Below are 14,684 nucleotides of genomic sequence, written 5' to 3' on the forward strand. Positions count from 1 at the left end.
CTGTTCATGAGTTTGAGCCCTGCATCAGGCTCTGCACTCTCAGCACCGAACCTGCTTCAGATCCTCTGTCTCCCTGTCTCTCTGCCCCTCCCTCGCTCTTGCATTGTCTCTCTCTCTCAAAAATAAATAAATAAACATTAAAAATAAATAAATCTAATCAAAATGTAGAAAATCATTCAATGCATCTACTCTCATTAAGAGTACTGAATTTTCATTCAAAAGTGTTAGAATATAAAATAAATACATAACCAAATGGCAAATTATTACAACAAAGTTTATACAAAACAATTTTTTTAATGTTTATATATTTATTTTGAAAAGGGGGGTGCAGAGAGGGAGAGAGAGAATTCCAAGCAGGGTCCATACCGTCAGTGCAGAGCCCAACATAGAGCTCAGTCTCATGAACCACAAGATTATGATCTGAGCCAAAATAAAATGTTGGATGCTTAACTGACAGAGCCACCCAGGCACTCTTAAAGTAAATTTAAAATGTGACTGTATTTAACTACAACTACAAAAAAAATGTGGAAATATTATAGATGGCATAATATTAAAAAACAAAATGAGGTAGCTGTGAGAGTGTGGTATGATATTAAGTACCAGTGTCACTGTAATGGGGCTTCCTTGGTTTGATCCCTCACTACAACTTCCCCATACCTAAATTCCCCTTGTCTGTAAAAGGAGAATAATTTTAGTTTCTAGCTCACAAATTTGTGAGTATTAAATATTAGGCTAGGGGCGCCTGGGTGGCGCAGTCGGTTAAGCGTCCGACTTCAGCCAGGTCACGATCTCGCGGTCCGTGAGTTCGAGCCCCGCGTCGGGCTCTGGGCTGACGGCTCAGAGCCTGGAGCCTGTTTCCGATTCTGTGTCTCCCTCTCTCTCTGCCCCTCCCCCGTTCATGCTCTGTCTCTCTCTGTCCCAAAAATAAATAAATAAAAAATAAATAAATAAATAAATATTAGGCTATGCGAAGCATTAATAACAGTGGCTCATGCAGGTGCTCTGGTAAGATACAAATCAAACTTGGTAAATCTCTCCACAAGAAAATACATTACAGACGTGGATTTTTTGGAGGAATAACTGGGCATGGAGATTTGGGGATTTCTGTTTCCGTGAAAAATGTAGCCCACAACTCATGTTTTTACAGAAAAGCTCTGCGTGTGCATTTTGATGTCAAATTCTCGGAAAATGACAGAATGGCCTTTGCGGATTTGAAATTTGCAATGATCTTCCTGTTCCAGATAGTCGTTGGAGTTTGGGGAAATTTCTCGCTCTTATATCATTCTGTGACCCTTGCCTTCAGTGGACGCAAACCAAGGTCAACTGATTTAATTCTCAGGCACCTGACTGTAGCCAACTCCTTGGTCCTTCTCTCCAGAGGAATCCCAAGGACAATGGCAGCTTTTGGGTTAAGACATTTCCTCAATTATTTTGGATGCAAACTTGTTTTATACATTCACAGAGTGGCCAGGGGTGTGACCATTGGCACCATTTGTCTCCTGAGTGTCTTCCAGGCCATCACCATCAGCCCCAGAAACTCCAGGTGGGCGGAGCTTAAAGCCAAAGCCCTGAAGTACATCGGGTCCTTCAGTACCCTCTGCTGGGTCCTCCACATGCTGGTAAATTTTATTTTTCCAGTGTTTGCAACTGGCAGATGGAGTAACAAAACCATCACAATGATGTTCTGTCCTACTCCGCTTCACGACAAAGTCTCAGACTCCACGTATACAGCATTGATAGCCTTTCATGATGTTTTATGTTTGGGGCTCATGTCCTGGGCCAGCGGCTCAATGGTGTTCATCCTGAACAGGCACAGGCAGCGGGTCCAACACATTCATAGGACCAAGGCCTCCCCAAGATCCTCCCCCGAGACCAGAGCCATCCACACCATCCTTGTTCTGGTAAGCGCCTTTGTATCTTTGTACACCCTCTCCTTCGTGTTTTATGTTTATCTGGCTCTTTGTGATAATCCCAATTGGTGGGTGGTGACCACCTCTATACTAATCACCACAGGATTCCCGACCGTCAGTCCCTTTGTTCTCATGAGCCGTAATCCCACTGTGTACAGGCTCTGCTCTTTCTGCTGTGGAAGAAAGACAGAATTCCCTGATCTCATCAGAAAAATATAAAATGGTTTGTTTGGGGCTGTGTTTAGTCATTGATGAAATCCTCTCACCCAAACCCTCAAGCACAATTATAAACCAGTGTCATCATAGATAGACTAGTAAATAAGACAGACTGTGATTATGTCCTAATAATAAGTAAATGTTAGCAGTGGTAGTAAATAAAGTGTTATGTACTTACTTATATAAGTGCAGTTCATCAAAAACTGCTCTGGAGAAATTCAGAGTCCGTGCAATGATAAAATAGTCGTGAAGGTATGTGAGATACTGAAAATGTTTTTGAGTGTCAGTTTCAATCTGATGTATTAAATTTTCCTAAAACTTAACTGGGCATGGAATTGTAAGGACAGTTCCCTAAAAAAGGAATTGCACGTGGGGTGATCCATCCAGAAGGAAGAGAAGCCTGGATGTTAATGCCAATGGCTGGGTGTGAAGCAGGAGAAACGTTACATTTCAGCTCTTGCAGAAATTAAAAGCCTTGCTTTAAATTTTGTCCCTCACCTCCTAAGGTAAATGGTGGTTTGAAACACAGTCGTGGCGGGGCGCCTGGGTGGCTCAGTCGGTTAAGCGGCTGACTTCGGCTCAGGTCATGATCTCGTGGTCCGTGAGTTCGAGCCCCGCGTCGGGCTCTGTGCTGACAGATCAGAGCCTGGATCCTGTTTCAGATTCTGTGTCTCCCTCTCTCTGACCCTCCCCTGTTCATGCTCTGTCTCTCTGTCTCAAAAATAAATAAACGTTAAAAAAAAAATTAAAAAAAAAAGAAACACAGTTGTGGTTATGGTGTAGATTAGCATATGAAAATGTTTTCAGGTAAACAGTGGAAGAATGAGCAATAAGGTCTCTAAGAAGAGACAGAAAGATGTTAACGGCTGAAGTTTAAAAGAACAGCAGGTGGGAAGCAACAATTAAATAGAGATTTGGTACATGGGGAAAATAAAGGCATTTCTAGGGTCTGTAGAAGGAAGATTGCCCTGTAAAACCTTGATGCCAATTGGCTGTGTTGACAAGAAAAAGGTTTCAAGGGGCGCCTGGGTGGCGCAGTCGGTTAAGCGTCCGACTTCAGCCAGGTCACGATCTCGGGGTCTGGGAGTTCGAGCCCCGCGTCAGGCTCTGGGCTGATGGCTCGGAGCCTGGAGCCTGTTTTGGATTCTGTGTCTCCCTCTCTCTGCCCCTCCCGCATTCATGCTCTGTCTCTCTCTGTCCCAAAAATAAATAAAAACGTTGAAAAAAAAATTTAAAAAAAAAAGAAAGAAAGAAAAAGGTTTCAAGATGGACTCCTGAATTTTCAACCCAAAGAAACACATTTGTGGAGGAATTTTCTATTAAGCTTGAAGAAATAGAGGAGGCAAAAGATATGAGTCTGGTTAAGGATGAATTTTGTTTTTGAAATCACAAAGGGCATTAAAATAACCTTCAAGGAAAAAATGGCTATGGTCTCAAACATGGGAAATATTGTAATGTAGCTATCTGTAATTATAAGCTGCAAAGTTTTAAAGTAAATGTTCTATTTTAAAATAATTTTAGGGGCTCCTGGGTGGCTTAGTTAAGCGTCCAACTTTGGCTCAGGTCATGATCTCATGGTCCGTGAGTTGGAGGTCCGTGAGTTCGAGCCCTGCATCAGGCTCTGTGCTGACAGCTTGGAACCTGGAGCCTGCTTCAGATTCTGTGTCTCCTTTTCTCTCTGATCCTCCCCCGTTCATGCTCTGTCTCTCTCTGTCTCAAAAATAAATAAACGTTAAAAAAATTTTTTTTTTAAAAAACATGGCAAAATTGAAAGTCTTGGTTACCAATTAAAGGTTATTGGGACTAAGTAAAAATCTACAGTGTTTGAACCTTCCTGCAGTAAAGGAAAAATCTATTTTCTCTTTGGTACCCTGCTCTGGTCTGAATATTTGTGTCCCACCTGATTTTATATGGTAAAACCTAACTCCCACCTTGATGACATGAAGAGGTGAAGCATTTAGGAGGTGAGTAGGTCATGAAGGCAGAGACTTCATGAGTGGGGTTAGTACCCTTATAAAAATGGCCTAGGGAAGCTCCCTTGCCCCTCCATCATCTGAGTACCTAGCCAGAAAATTCTGTCTATAAACCAGAAAATGGGTTCTCACCAGACACCGAATCTGCCAGTGTCTTGATCTCGGACTTCCCGGCCTCTACCCCTATGACAAAAAAAAAGTCTGTTGTTGATAAACTACCCGATCTCTGGCATTCCGTTTTAGCAGCTGAAATACACTAAGACAAAAATTGGTAATGAGAATTGGGGTACACCTGTGAAACATCCCTAAACCTGTGGCATGGGAACAGCATGATGGATGGGGGCTGGAAGACTGTGGGAGAGCAGGGTAGAAAAAGCCTGCATCAGCACAAAAGGACCGGGAAGGGCGATTCTGGTGACAGCTCAGAAGAGAAGGGGAGACTGTAGAGGGGACCTTAGTCTTCTTGAGAACACCTCAGTGGAAATACAGACAGCAGAGGCAGTTCTGGCGGGGTCCCAGACAGACATGAGGAACGCTTTATTGGAAGCTGGAGGAGAGGTGTTGCTGTTACAATATGGAAAGCACTTGGCTGAATTGTGTTCCTGTCCTGGTGTTTTATACAGGGTAGACCTTGTGAGCAATGGAATTGGATCTTTGGCTGAGGAAAGGTGTAAGCAAAGTGTCAAAACAATAGTCTGTTTCCTCCTGGCTGCTTCTAGTAGGACGGGAGAAGAGAGAAATGATGTAAATATGGAATTGTCAATCCAGTCTTGGGGAAAGCAGTTTGCCCCATGTCCTCCCTTCTTTTATGGGTCCAAGAAGAGTTATTTTTAATCTGTTCAGTTTTTTACCTTTTGTTAGAATGAAATGGCAACTTTCTTTTTAAATTTTTTTTTTCAACGTTTATTTATTTTGGGGACAGAGAGAGACAGAGCATGAACGGGGGAGGGTCAGAGAGAGAGGAAGACACAGAATTGGGAACAGGCTCCAGGCTCTGAGCCATCAGCCCAGAGCCCGACACGGGGCTCGAACTCACGGACTGCGAGATCGTGACCTGGCTGAAGTCGGACGCTTAGCCGACTGCGCCACCCAGGCGCCCCTGAAATGGCAACTTTCAAGATCCTTATATGTGAAACTGGAAACCACAAATCCCCATTCTAAAGCCTGTCAAATTTGCAATTAGGTGGCATTAAGTATATCACATTTTTAAAAAAAAATTTTTTTAATGTTTATTTTTATTTTTGAGAGAGAGAGAGAGAAACAGAGACAGAGTGCAAGCAGGGGAGGGGCAGAGAGAAAGGGAGACACAGAATCCGAAGCAGGCTCTAGGCTCTGAGCTGTCAGCACAGAGCCCAATGTGGGGCTTGAACTCACAAACAGTGAGATCATGACCTGGGCTAAAGTTGGCCGCTTAACTGACTGAGCCACCCAGGTGCGGAGACAAGAGACCCAGAATAGCCAACGCAGTATGGAAGGAGAAGAACAAAGTTGGAGGCCTGACACTATGTGGCTTCAAGACTTATAAAGCTGGAGTAATCAACACAAGACTATGTTAGTGGAAGAACAACCTGTTAGAGGAATGCACTTATTGTGATGAGTACCCAGGGATGTATGGAAGTGTTGAATATTGTACACCTGAAGCTAACATAACACTGTGTGTTAACTAACTGGAACTAAAATAAAAACTTAAAAAAGAATAGACCGATAGATCAATGGAACAGAATAGAGAACCCAGAAAGAGACCCCTCGTAAATGCAGCCAACTCATCTTTCACAACGAAGCAAAGAAAATACCAGTGGAGGAAAGATGGTCTTTTGAGCAAATGGTATTGAAAGAACTGGATATCTGCGTGAAGGAAAATGAATCTAGAAACTGACCTGACACCCTTCACACAAACGAATTCAACAGGGCACCTGGGTGGTTCAGTTGGTTAAGCATCTGACTCTTGGTTTCAGCTCAGGTCATGCTCTTACAGTTTGTGAGTTCGAGCCCCGTGTCCTGCTGGCTCCAAGCACTGACAGCTTGGAGGCTGCTTAGGATTCTCTCTCCCTCCCCCTCTGCCCCTCCCCTACTTGCTCTCTCTCTTTCTTTCTCAAAATAAATCAACAACAACAACAATAGCAAAACCAAAATTAACTCAAAATGGACACAGACCTAAATGTAGAGTGAAAAATAACAAAACTCTGCATACATAACTGGAGAAAACCTTGATAACCTTGGATATATAATGAATGCTTTTTAAGTAAAACACTAGAGACAGTGCATGAATGAAATTATTTATTTATTAATATTGGGGTGCCTGGGTGGCGCAGTCGGTTAAGCGTCCGACTTCAGCCAGGTCATGATCTCACGGTCCGTGAGTTCGAGCCCCGCATCAGGCTCTGGGCTGATGGCTCGGAGCCTGGAGCCTGTTTCCGATTCTGTGTGTCTCCCTCTCTCTCTGCTCCTCCCCCGTTCATGCTCTGTCTCTCTCTGTCCCAAAAATAAATAAACGTTAAAAAAAATTATTTATTTATTAATATTTATTTATTTTCGGGAGAGCACAAGTGGGGGAGGGAGAGAGAGAGGGGAACAGAGGATCCAAAGCAGGCTCTGCACTGACAGTCTGACAGCAGCCAGCTCGAGGTGGGGCTCGAACTCACAAACTGTGAGATCATGACCTGAGCAGAAGACAGACGCTCAACCGACTGAGCTACCGAGGCACCCCAATTTATAAGCTAAACTTCATTAAAACTAAACACTTCTGGGGCACCTGGGTAGCTCATTAAGTTGAGTGTCTGACTCTTGGTTTTCGCTCAGGTCATGATCTCGAGGTTCATGAGGTCGAGCCCCACTTCAGGTTCTGTGTTGACAGCATAGAGACTGCTTGGGATTCTCAGTCTCTCTCTGTCTCTCTGCCCTGCCTCTGCTCTCTTTCTCTCAAAATAAATAAAAAATTTTTTAAAAAATAAGTATCTTGGGATATACTATGAGATACTCATAAATCACCTCATTTAATCTGGAAACTCCCATTTCTTCTCAGTTAAACCTTGCTTGTAGTTTGCCTTGGCTAATAAAGGATTCCTTCTCTGTTGGCCAGACATACTGGCTTTTGCAAGTGGAGGGTTTTTTTGTTTTGTTTTTTTAATGTATATTTGTTTTTGAGAAAGAGACAGAGCATGAGTGGCAGAGGGGCAGAGAGAGAGGGAGACACAGAATCCGAAGAAGGCTCCAGGCTCTGAGCTGTCAACATAGAGCCTGACATGGGGCTCTAACCCACAAACTGTGAGATCATGACCTGAGCTGGAGTCAGACACTTAACCGACTGAGCCACCCAGGTGCCCCATCCCACAAGTGAAGGTTTTAATTAGGTCTTGGTCTTGTAAGTTTCTGTTGTATTCCGCACTCATGTCAGAGACCTCCTCTTCTTTATCACTTCTCCTTTGCTGTGGAAAACAAAAACAAGAATTGTATAGTTAATATAAGCTCTACTGTCTTTTTTTTTTTTTAATTTTTTTTTTCAACGTTTTTATTTATTTTTGGGACAGAGAGAGACAGAGCATGAACGGGGGAGGGGCAGAGAGAGAGGGAGACACAGAATCAGAAACAGGCTCCAGGCTCTGAGCCATCAGCCCAGAGCCCGACGCGGGGCTCGAACTCACGGACCGCGAGATCGTGACCTGGCTGAAGTCGGACGCTTAACCGACTGCGCCACCCAGGCGCCCAAGCTCTACTGTCTTAAGACTGTAAAATATAGCTCAGCACAAAGGATAAATGAAACAAAAACTTTCAAAGAAACACAAGACTCAGAAACAATAGCTGTTTTAGTTCTATCAGTGTGTGTCTCCAGAGTGTGTTTATTAGACCAAAAAAAAAAAAAAAAATCATCATCCAGAAATAGATGTATAAGTTTCAAGCAATTAAAAATATTTCTTTATTTTTGGGAATGCAAGCTGGTGCAGCCACTGTGGAAAACAGTATGGAGGTTCCTCAAAAAACTAAAAATAGAACTACCCTACGACCCGGCAATTGCACTACTAGGTATTTATCCACAGGATACAGGTGTGCTGTTTCAAAGGGACACATGCACCCCCATGTTTACAGCAGCACTATCAACAATAGCCAGAGTATGGAAAGAGCCCAAATGTCCATCGATGGATGAATGGATAAAGAAGGCGTGGTATATATATACAACGGAGTATTACTGGGCAATCAAAAAGAATGAAATCTTGCCATTTGCAATTATGTGGATGGAACTGGAGGGTATTATGCTAAGTGAAATTAGTCAGAGAAAGACAAAAATCATACGGCTTCACTCATATGAGGACTTTAAGAGACAAAAAAGGTGAATATAAGGGAAAGAAAACAAAAATAATATAAAAACAGGGAGGGGGACAAAACAGAAGAGACATAAATATGGAGAACAAACTGAGGGTTACGAGAGGGGTTGTGGGAGGGGAGATGGGCTAAATGGGTAAGGGGCACTAAGGAATCTACTCCTGAAATCATTGTTGCACTATATGCTAACTAATTTGGTTGTAAATTTTAAAAAATAAAAAATAAAATTAAAAAAAATTCTTTATTTCAATGACAATGAAAAATTTCGACACCACCCCTTTTTAATATATTTTAAATTTTTAAATTAATTTATTTTTTAAAAGGTTTATTTATTTATTTGGAGAGGGAGAGAGTGCACAAGCAGGGGAAGGGCAGAGAGAAAGTGGGAGAGAGAGAGAATCCCAAGCAGGCTCTGAGCTCCACATTGGGCCTTGTGTGGGGCTCAATCTCATGATAGTGAGATCATGACCTCAGTCAAAATCAAAAGTTGGACGCTTAACCAACTAAGCCACATAGGCCCATATATCTTTTTTAATTTTTGAAGAATATTTTATTTTTTATGTCATCTCTACCCCCAATGTGGGGCTGGAAGTCACCATCTCCAGATCAAGAATTGCATGCTCTACCAAGTGAGACAGCCAGCCATTTTTAATCTTTAAAAATTTAACTATTAGTGTCTTTTATCTCTTTTTAATTGATCAATTCTGTACTGGTATCTTCTTAACTTTTTTCCAATACTTTACTCAGTTTCAAAACCTGTTACGAACATTATTTTAGGGTTGTCCTCTATAGTTGTATGCTCCACTTAGACAAATTCGAGGTCAGATAATCTGGGGTAATGCTCAGGTTCTACAATTACTGACAGTTTGCCAAGATATTCTTTTGAGTCATGAAGAATAATACCACTATTGCTCTCATAGATCATTTTTGTGATTTTATGGCTTAATTTATGAAAAGCTGTTAGAACGATATCTAGTACATAGTACATGTTCAAGAAGGATTGTTTCCATTCTTGATATTAGAACCTGTAATTTCCAGGACACCTGACTGGCTCAGTTGGTAGAGTGTGTGACTCTTCAGCTCAGGGTTGTGAGTTCAAGCTCCATGTTGGGCGTGGAGCCTACTTTAAAAGAAAAAAAAAAGGGGGACGCCTGGGTGGCTCAGTTGGTTGAGTGGTCTGGCTTCAGCTCAGGTCATGATCTTGCATCTGTGGGTTCCAGCCCTTGTTGGGCTCGGTGCTGACCGCTCAGAACCTGGAGCCTGCTTTGAATTCTGTGTTTTCCTCTCTCTCTGCCTGTACCCCTGCTCACGCTGTCTCTCAAAAAATAAAATAAAACGTTAAAAAAAAAAGAACTTGTAATTTTCACAGTACCCTTTCAGTTCAAAGTCATCCATGATTCTTTGATCTCTTTGTTATTCAAAAGTGTGGCTCTTGGACCAGAAGTAGAAATGTGGAGGGGCACCTGGTTGCCACAGTGGAGCATGTGACTCTTGATCTCAGTGTGCTGAGTTCAAGCCCCATGTTGGGTGTAGAGATTACTTCAATAAAATTTAAAAAATGTGGAAACTCAGGAACCACCTCAAAATTTGTGAATCAGAATATAAGTATTAACAAGGTCTCCAGTTCGTTGTTATACATATAACATTGGAGAAGTACACTTCTAACTCCTCATGACTTTCTCACTTGAGAATCACACACACTTTTCATGCACTCAAAATGTATATGTCTGTGTTGGAGCCTTAATTTTATAGTTTATGTTTCATAAAAATATAGTATCTACAGTATTTCTGTGGATCTTATATCATCTTTCCTCAGAGTTAGAAACTATAATAGAGAGTAATACTAAGTTAAATTCTCTTTTTTGTTTTTAAGTTTGTTTATTTTTGAGAGGGAGAGAGAGTGCACACAAGGAAGGGGCAGAGAGAGAGAGAGGGAGAGAGAGAGAGAGAGAGAGAGAGAGAGAGAGAGAACCCAAGCAGGCTCTGCACTGTCAGTACCTGGAGCCTGATACAGTGCTGGGACTCATAAATCGCGAGACCAAGACCTGAACTGAAATCAAGAGTCGGTTGCTTAATCAACCAACTGAGCCACCAGGCGCCCCTCTATTACAGGTTTTTGATTGTGTTTACCATTAGGTTTATTTGTAACACACCCTACTCACACAGCAGTCTGTATTAGGTTGATGGTCACTCATGCTTGAACCATTCTAAATTAAAAAAAAAAATTTTGGGGGCGCCTGGGTGGCTCAGTGGGCTGAGCGTCCGACTTCGGCTCAGGTCATGATCTCACAGTTCATGAGTTCGAGCCCTGCGTCGGGCTCTGTGCTGACAGCTCGGAGCCTGGAGCCTGTTTCGGATTCTGTGTCTCCCTCTCTCTCTCTGCCCCTCCCCTGCTCATGCTCTGTGTCTCTCTCTCTCTCTGTCAAAAATAAATAAAAAATTAAAAAAAATAAAAAATAAATATTAAAAAAATTTTTTTTAAATATTTACTTATTTTTGAGAGAGAGAGACAGAGTGCGAGCAGGGAAGGGGCAGAGAGAGAGGGAGACAGAGAATCCAAAGCATGCTCCAGGCTCTGAGCTGTCAGCACAGAGCCTGAAGTGGGGCTTGAACTCATGAACCGTGAGATCATGACCTGAGCCGAAGTCGGTCACTTAACCGACTGAGCCACCCAGGCGCCCCTCTAAAATTTTTTTTAATGTTTATTTTTTGAGAGACAGAGAGAGAGAGACAGAGCACGAGCAGGGGAGGGGCAGAGAGAGAGGGAGACACAGAATCCGAAGCAGGCTCCAGGCTCTGAGCTGTCAGCACAGAGCCAGATGTGGGGCTTGAACTCACGAACTGTGAGATCATGACCTGAGCTGAAGTCGGACACTTACCCAACTGAGCCACCTGGGTGCCCCCCATTCTAAAAGCACTAAATTTTGGGGACGCCTGGGTGACTCAGTCGATTAAATGTCCAACTGCAGCCCACGTCATGATCTCACGTTTCATGGGTTCCAGTCCCACATCAGGCTCTGTGCTGACAGCTCGGAGCCTGGAGCCTGATTCGGATTCTGTGTCTCCCTCTCTGTCTCCCCCCTCCCCATTCCCACTCTGTCTCTCTCTCTTGCTCTCTCAAAAGTAAATAAACATTTAAAAAAATGAAAAAAAAAATAAAAGCACTAAATTTTTACCCACCTCCCCATGTTTTATGTATATGACATCATACTTTACATCTTAGAGAAGTTTCCTAAAGATTCTGAGCTTAGTAAATAAACTTCCTTCCCTTACACCTGAGTTGCTCTTCAAACTGTTCCTAGTATGCTGCTTCGGCAGGATTGTTTGTTGTTTTGCCCTCCGGCTGTCTCAGAGCCCAGCCTGCCAATTTTTAAGGCTCCCAGTGTTAAGCCCCACTGACTGTAAAAACTTGTGATGTTATGCCCGTCTGGTTTTCAAAGCCAGACGTCAGGGGAATCATCTTCTCAGTGCAGGTCCGCTGTGTCTGGCGTGCCTGGTGTGGGGTCTGTTCCTCTCCTTCCTCTATGTGTGTGGTCTTCTTCCCTTTTGTTGTTGATCTGGCTGGCTAGTTTGGTTACCCACCGCCCAGGACTCCACCCTTCCTACCCTTTTTTTTTTTTAATGTTTATTTATTTTTGAGAGAGAGAGTGAGTGTGAGCTGTGGGGGAAGAGGCTCAGAGAGAGAGAGGGAGACAGAATCCCAAGCAGTGCTCCAACCCACAAGCCATGAAATCATGTCCTGAGCTGACGTCAGATGCTTAACCGACTGAGCCACCCAGGCACCTGCATTCCTACCTTCTTTGATGTGGCCTCCTCTCTACAATTAATTAATTGTAGAGTCTGCTGTAACAGTTTTAGGATTGTTTTCTGGATTATTGACACTGATGTGACTGTCATCTAGGTGTGTCTGTGGGATGAGGTGAGCCTAGGATTTTCCTCTGTCTTCCCATGTTCTCCATATATGGCCATTACTATATTGATATGGTTTCCTTCCAGTTCTAATTTGTGGAGTGTGTGTGTGTGGTTTTTTTTTTGTATCATTAAATTATGTCGAATATTGTCAAATTCCTTTTCTGTATTCATTGATATGATCACGTGGGTTTTCTTTTTTTTACCTTAATTCTGTTAAGTCTTAGATTTCTTAAAAAAAAAAATTTTGGGGGGGCGCCTGGGTGGCTCAGTCAGTTGAGCGTCCGACCAGCTCAGGTCACGATCTCACAGTCCGTGAGTTCGAGCCCTGCGTCGGGCTCTGGGCTGATGGCTCAGAGCCTGGAGCCTGCTTCTGATTCTGTGTCTCCCTCTCTCTCTGTCCCTCCCCCGTTCATGCTCTGTCTCTCTCTGTCTCAAAAATAAATAAAAAAAAAACGTTAAAAAAAATTTTTTTTAATGTTTATTTTTGAGAGAAAGAGAGAGAGAGGGAGAGATAGAGAGGGAGGTAAGGACAGAGAGAGAGGGCCACACAGAATCCGAAGCAGGCTCCACGTGGGGTTCGAACTCATGAACCATGAGATCATGACCTGAGCTGAAGTTGGATGCTTAACTGACTAAGCCACCCAGGCGCCCCTTAAGTCTTAGATTTCTTAATGTCCCTACATCAACACACCCCTTGAATTCCAAAAAGAATTTCCACATGTTTGTGGTGTATAATTTCAAAATGTGCTTTTGAATTCAGCTTGTTATATATTTTTTGAGAACTTTTGCATCAGTATTCATCATGAGTAGTAGTCTGTAATTTTCTTTGTAGTGTCTTTGTTTGGGTTTGATATCAGCCGATACTAGCCTTATAAAATTACACTCCACTTCCGGAAGTCTTTGATGAGAGGTGACATCATTTACTTATTATTTATTATTATTATTACTTGCTGTTTGCTTGACTGATCTAGTGAATTCATCTGGCTCAGGACTTTTCTTTGTTGGAAGTTGTTTTTTTTTTTTTTTAATTACTTTTTCAATCTTCCTAGTAGATATAGATCTGTTGTGACTTTTTGTTTGTTTTAATTTCGTCAAGACAGAGTCCAGGATAGGTTGTATCTTTCTAGAAATTTTTACATACTTTTTTAATATCCATTTGTTGACATATAATTGTTCATCTTCCCTCAAAATTATTTTATTTCTATGGCATCATTTATAACGTGTCTGTTTTTACTTTTTTTTTTACTTTTTTTTTTATTTTTTTTAAAATTTTTTTTTCAACGTTTATTTATTTTTGGGACAGAGAGAGACAGAGCATGAACGGGGGAGGGGCAGAGAGAGAGGGAGACACAGAATCGGAAACAGGCTCCAGGCTCCGAGCCATCAGCCCAGAGCCCGACGCGGGGCTCGAACTCACGGACCGCGAGATCGTGACCTGGCTGAAGTCGGACGCTTAACCGACTACGCCACCCAGGCGCCCCATGTTTTTACTTTTGATTTTAGCTGAGTCTTCTCTCATTTATTCTTAATCTATATAAGGCTGTGTCAATTTTGATCTTTAAAAAAACTCTTTTATTGCTATTTTGCTATTTTTGCCATACCCCATTTTATTTTTTTTTTTTCTGCTGTATTTTAAAATTATGTTCTTCCTGCTAATTTTGGACTTAGATTGTTCTTATTTTTCTACTCCCTTGAGGTAAAAGTTCATGTTGTTCACTTGAGATATCTTATCTTTTGATGTAAGCATATGTCACTTAAGTTTTTAATTTTTTTATTAAATTTTTTTTAATGTTTATTTTTGAGAGAGACAGAGTATGAGCGGGGCAGGGGCAGAGAGAAAGGGAGTCACAGAATCCAAAGCAGGCTCCAGGCTCTGAGCTGTCAGCACAGAGTCTGACGCGGGGCTCAAACTCACGGACTGTGAGATCATGACCTGAGCTGAAGTCAGACGCTCCACCTACTGAGCCACCCAGACACCCCATCATATATTACTTTAAACTTCACCCTTATTATTACTTTCTCTGAATCCCATAAGTTTTGGTATATTGTGTCTCATTTCAAGCATCTCAACATATTTTTTGATTTCTTATTTATTTTTATTTATATCCTATTTTATTTATTTTTAGTTCTTATTTATTTTTAGAGGGAGAGTGTGCACCTACATGAAGCAGGGGAGGGGCAGAGAGAGGAGGGGAGAGAGAACCTCAAGCTGGCTCCACACCCAGCACCATCCCTCCACCCTGGGATCATGATCTGAGCTGAAATCAAAAGTTAGATGTTCAACTAACTGAGCCACCTAGGTGCCCCTCCTTTTTTATTTCTTTTTCAACCCATTGATTGGGCAAGAATGTGTTGT

At 42.2% G+C, this 14,684-nt stretch overlaps 1 protein-coding gene across 1 annotated transcript; it reads left to right on the top strand.

The window, feature by feature from the left end:
* Window positions 1-969: 969 nt before the first annotated feature.
* On the top strand, window positions 970-2,154 carry LOC122494758 (vomeronasal type-1 receptor 2-like). The gene has a single exon (XM_043600180.1). The coding sequence runs from the start codon at window positions 1,197-1,199 to the stop codon at window positions 2,127-2,129; it is 933 nt and encodes a 310-aa protein (XP_043456115.1). The 5' UTR covers window positions 970-1,196; the 3' UTR covers window positions 2,130-2,154.
* Window positions 2,155-14,684: the final 12,530 nt, after the last annotated feature.

The sequence above is a fragment of the Prionailurus bengalensis genome, chromosome E2 (assembly GCF_016509475.1).
Source record: "Prionailurus bengalensis isolate Pbe53 chromosome E2, Fcat_Pben_1.1_paternal_pri, whole genome shotgun sequence".
NCBI classification, from domain to species: domain Eukaryota; kingdom Metazoa; phylum Chordata; class Mammalia; order Carnivora; family Felidae; genus Prionailurus; species Prionailurus bengalensis.

Coding starts and splice junctions, on each gene's coding strand:
- LOC122494758 (XM_043600180.1), top strand. CDS start 1,197: ATGGCCTTTGCGGATTTGAAATTTGCAATGATCTTCCTGTTCCAGATA.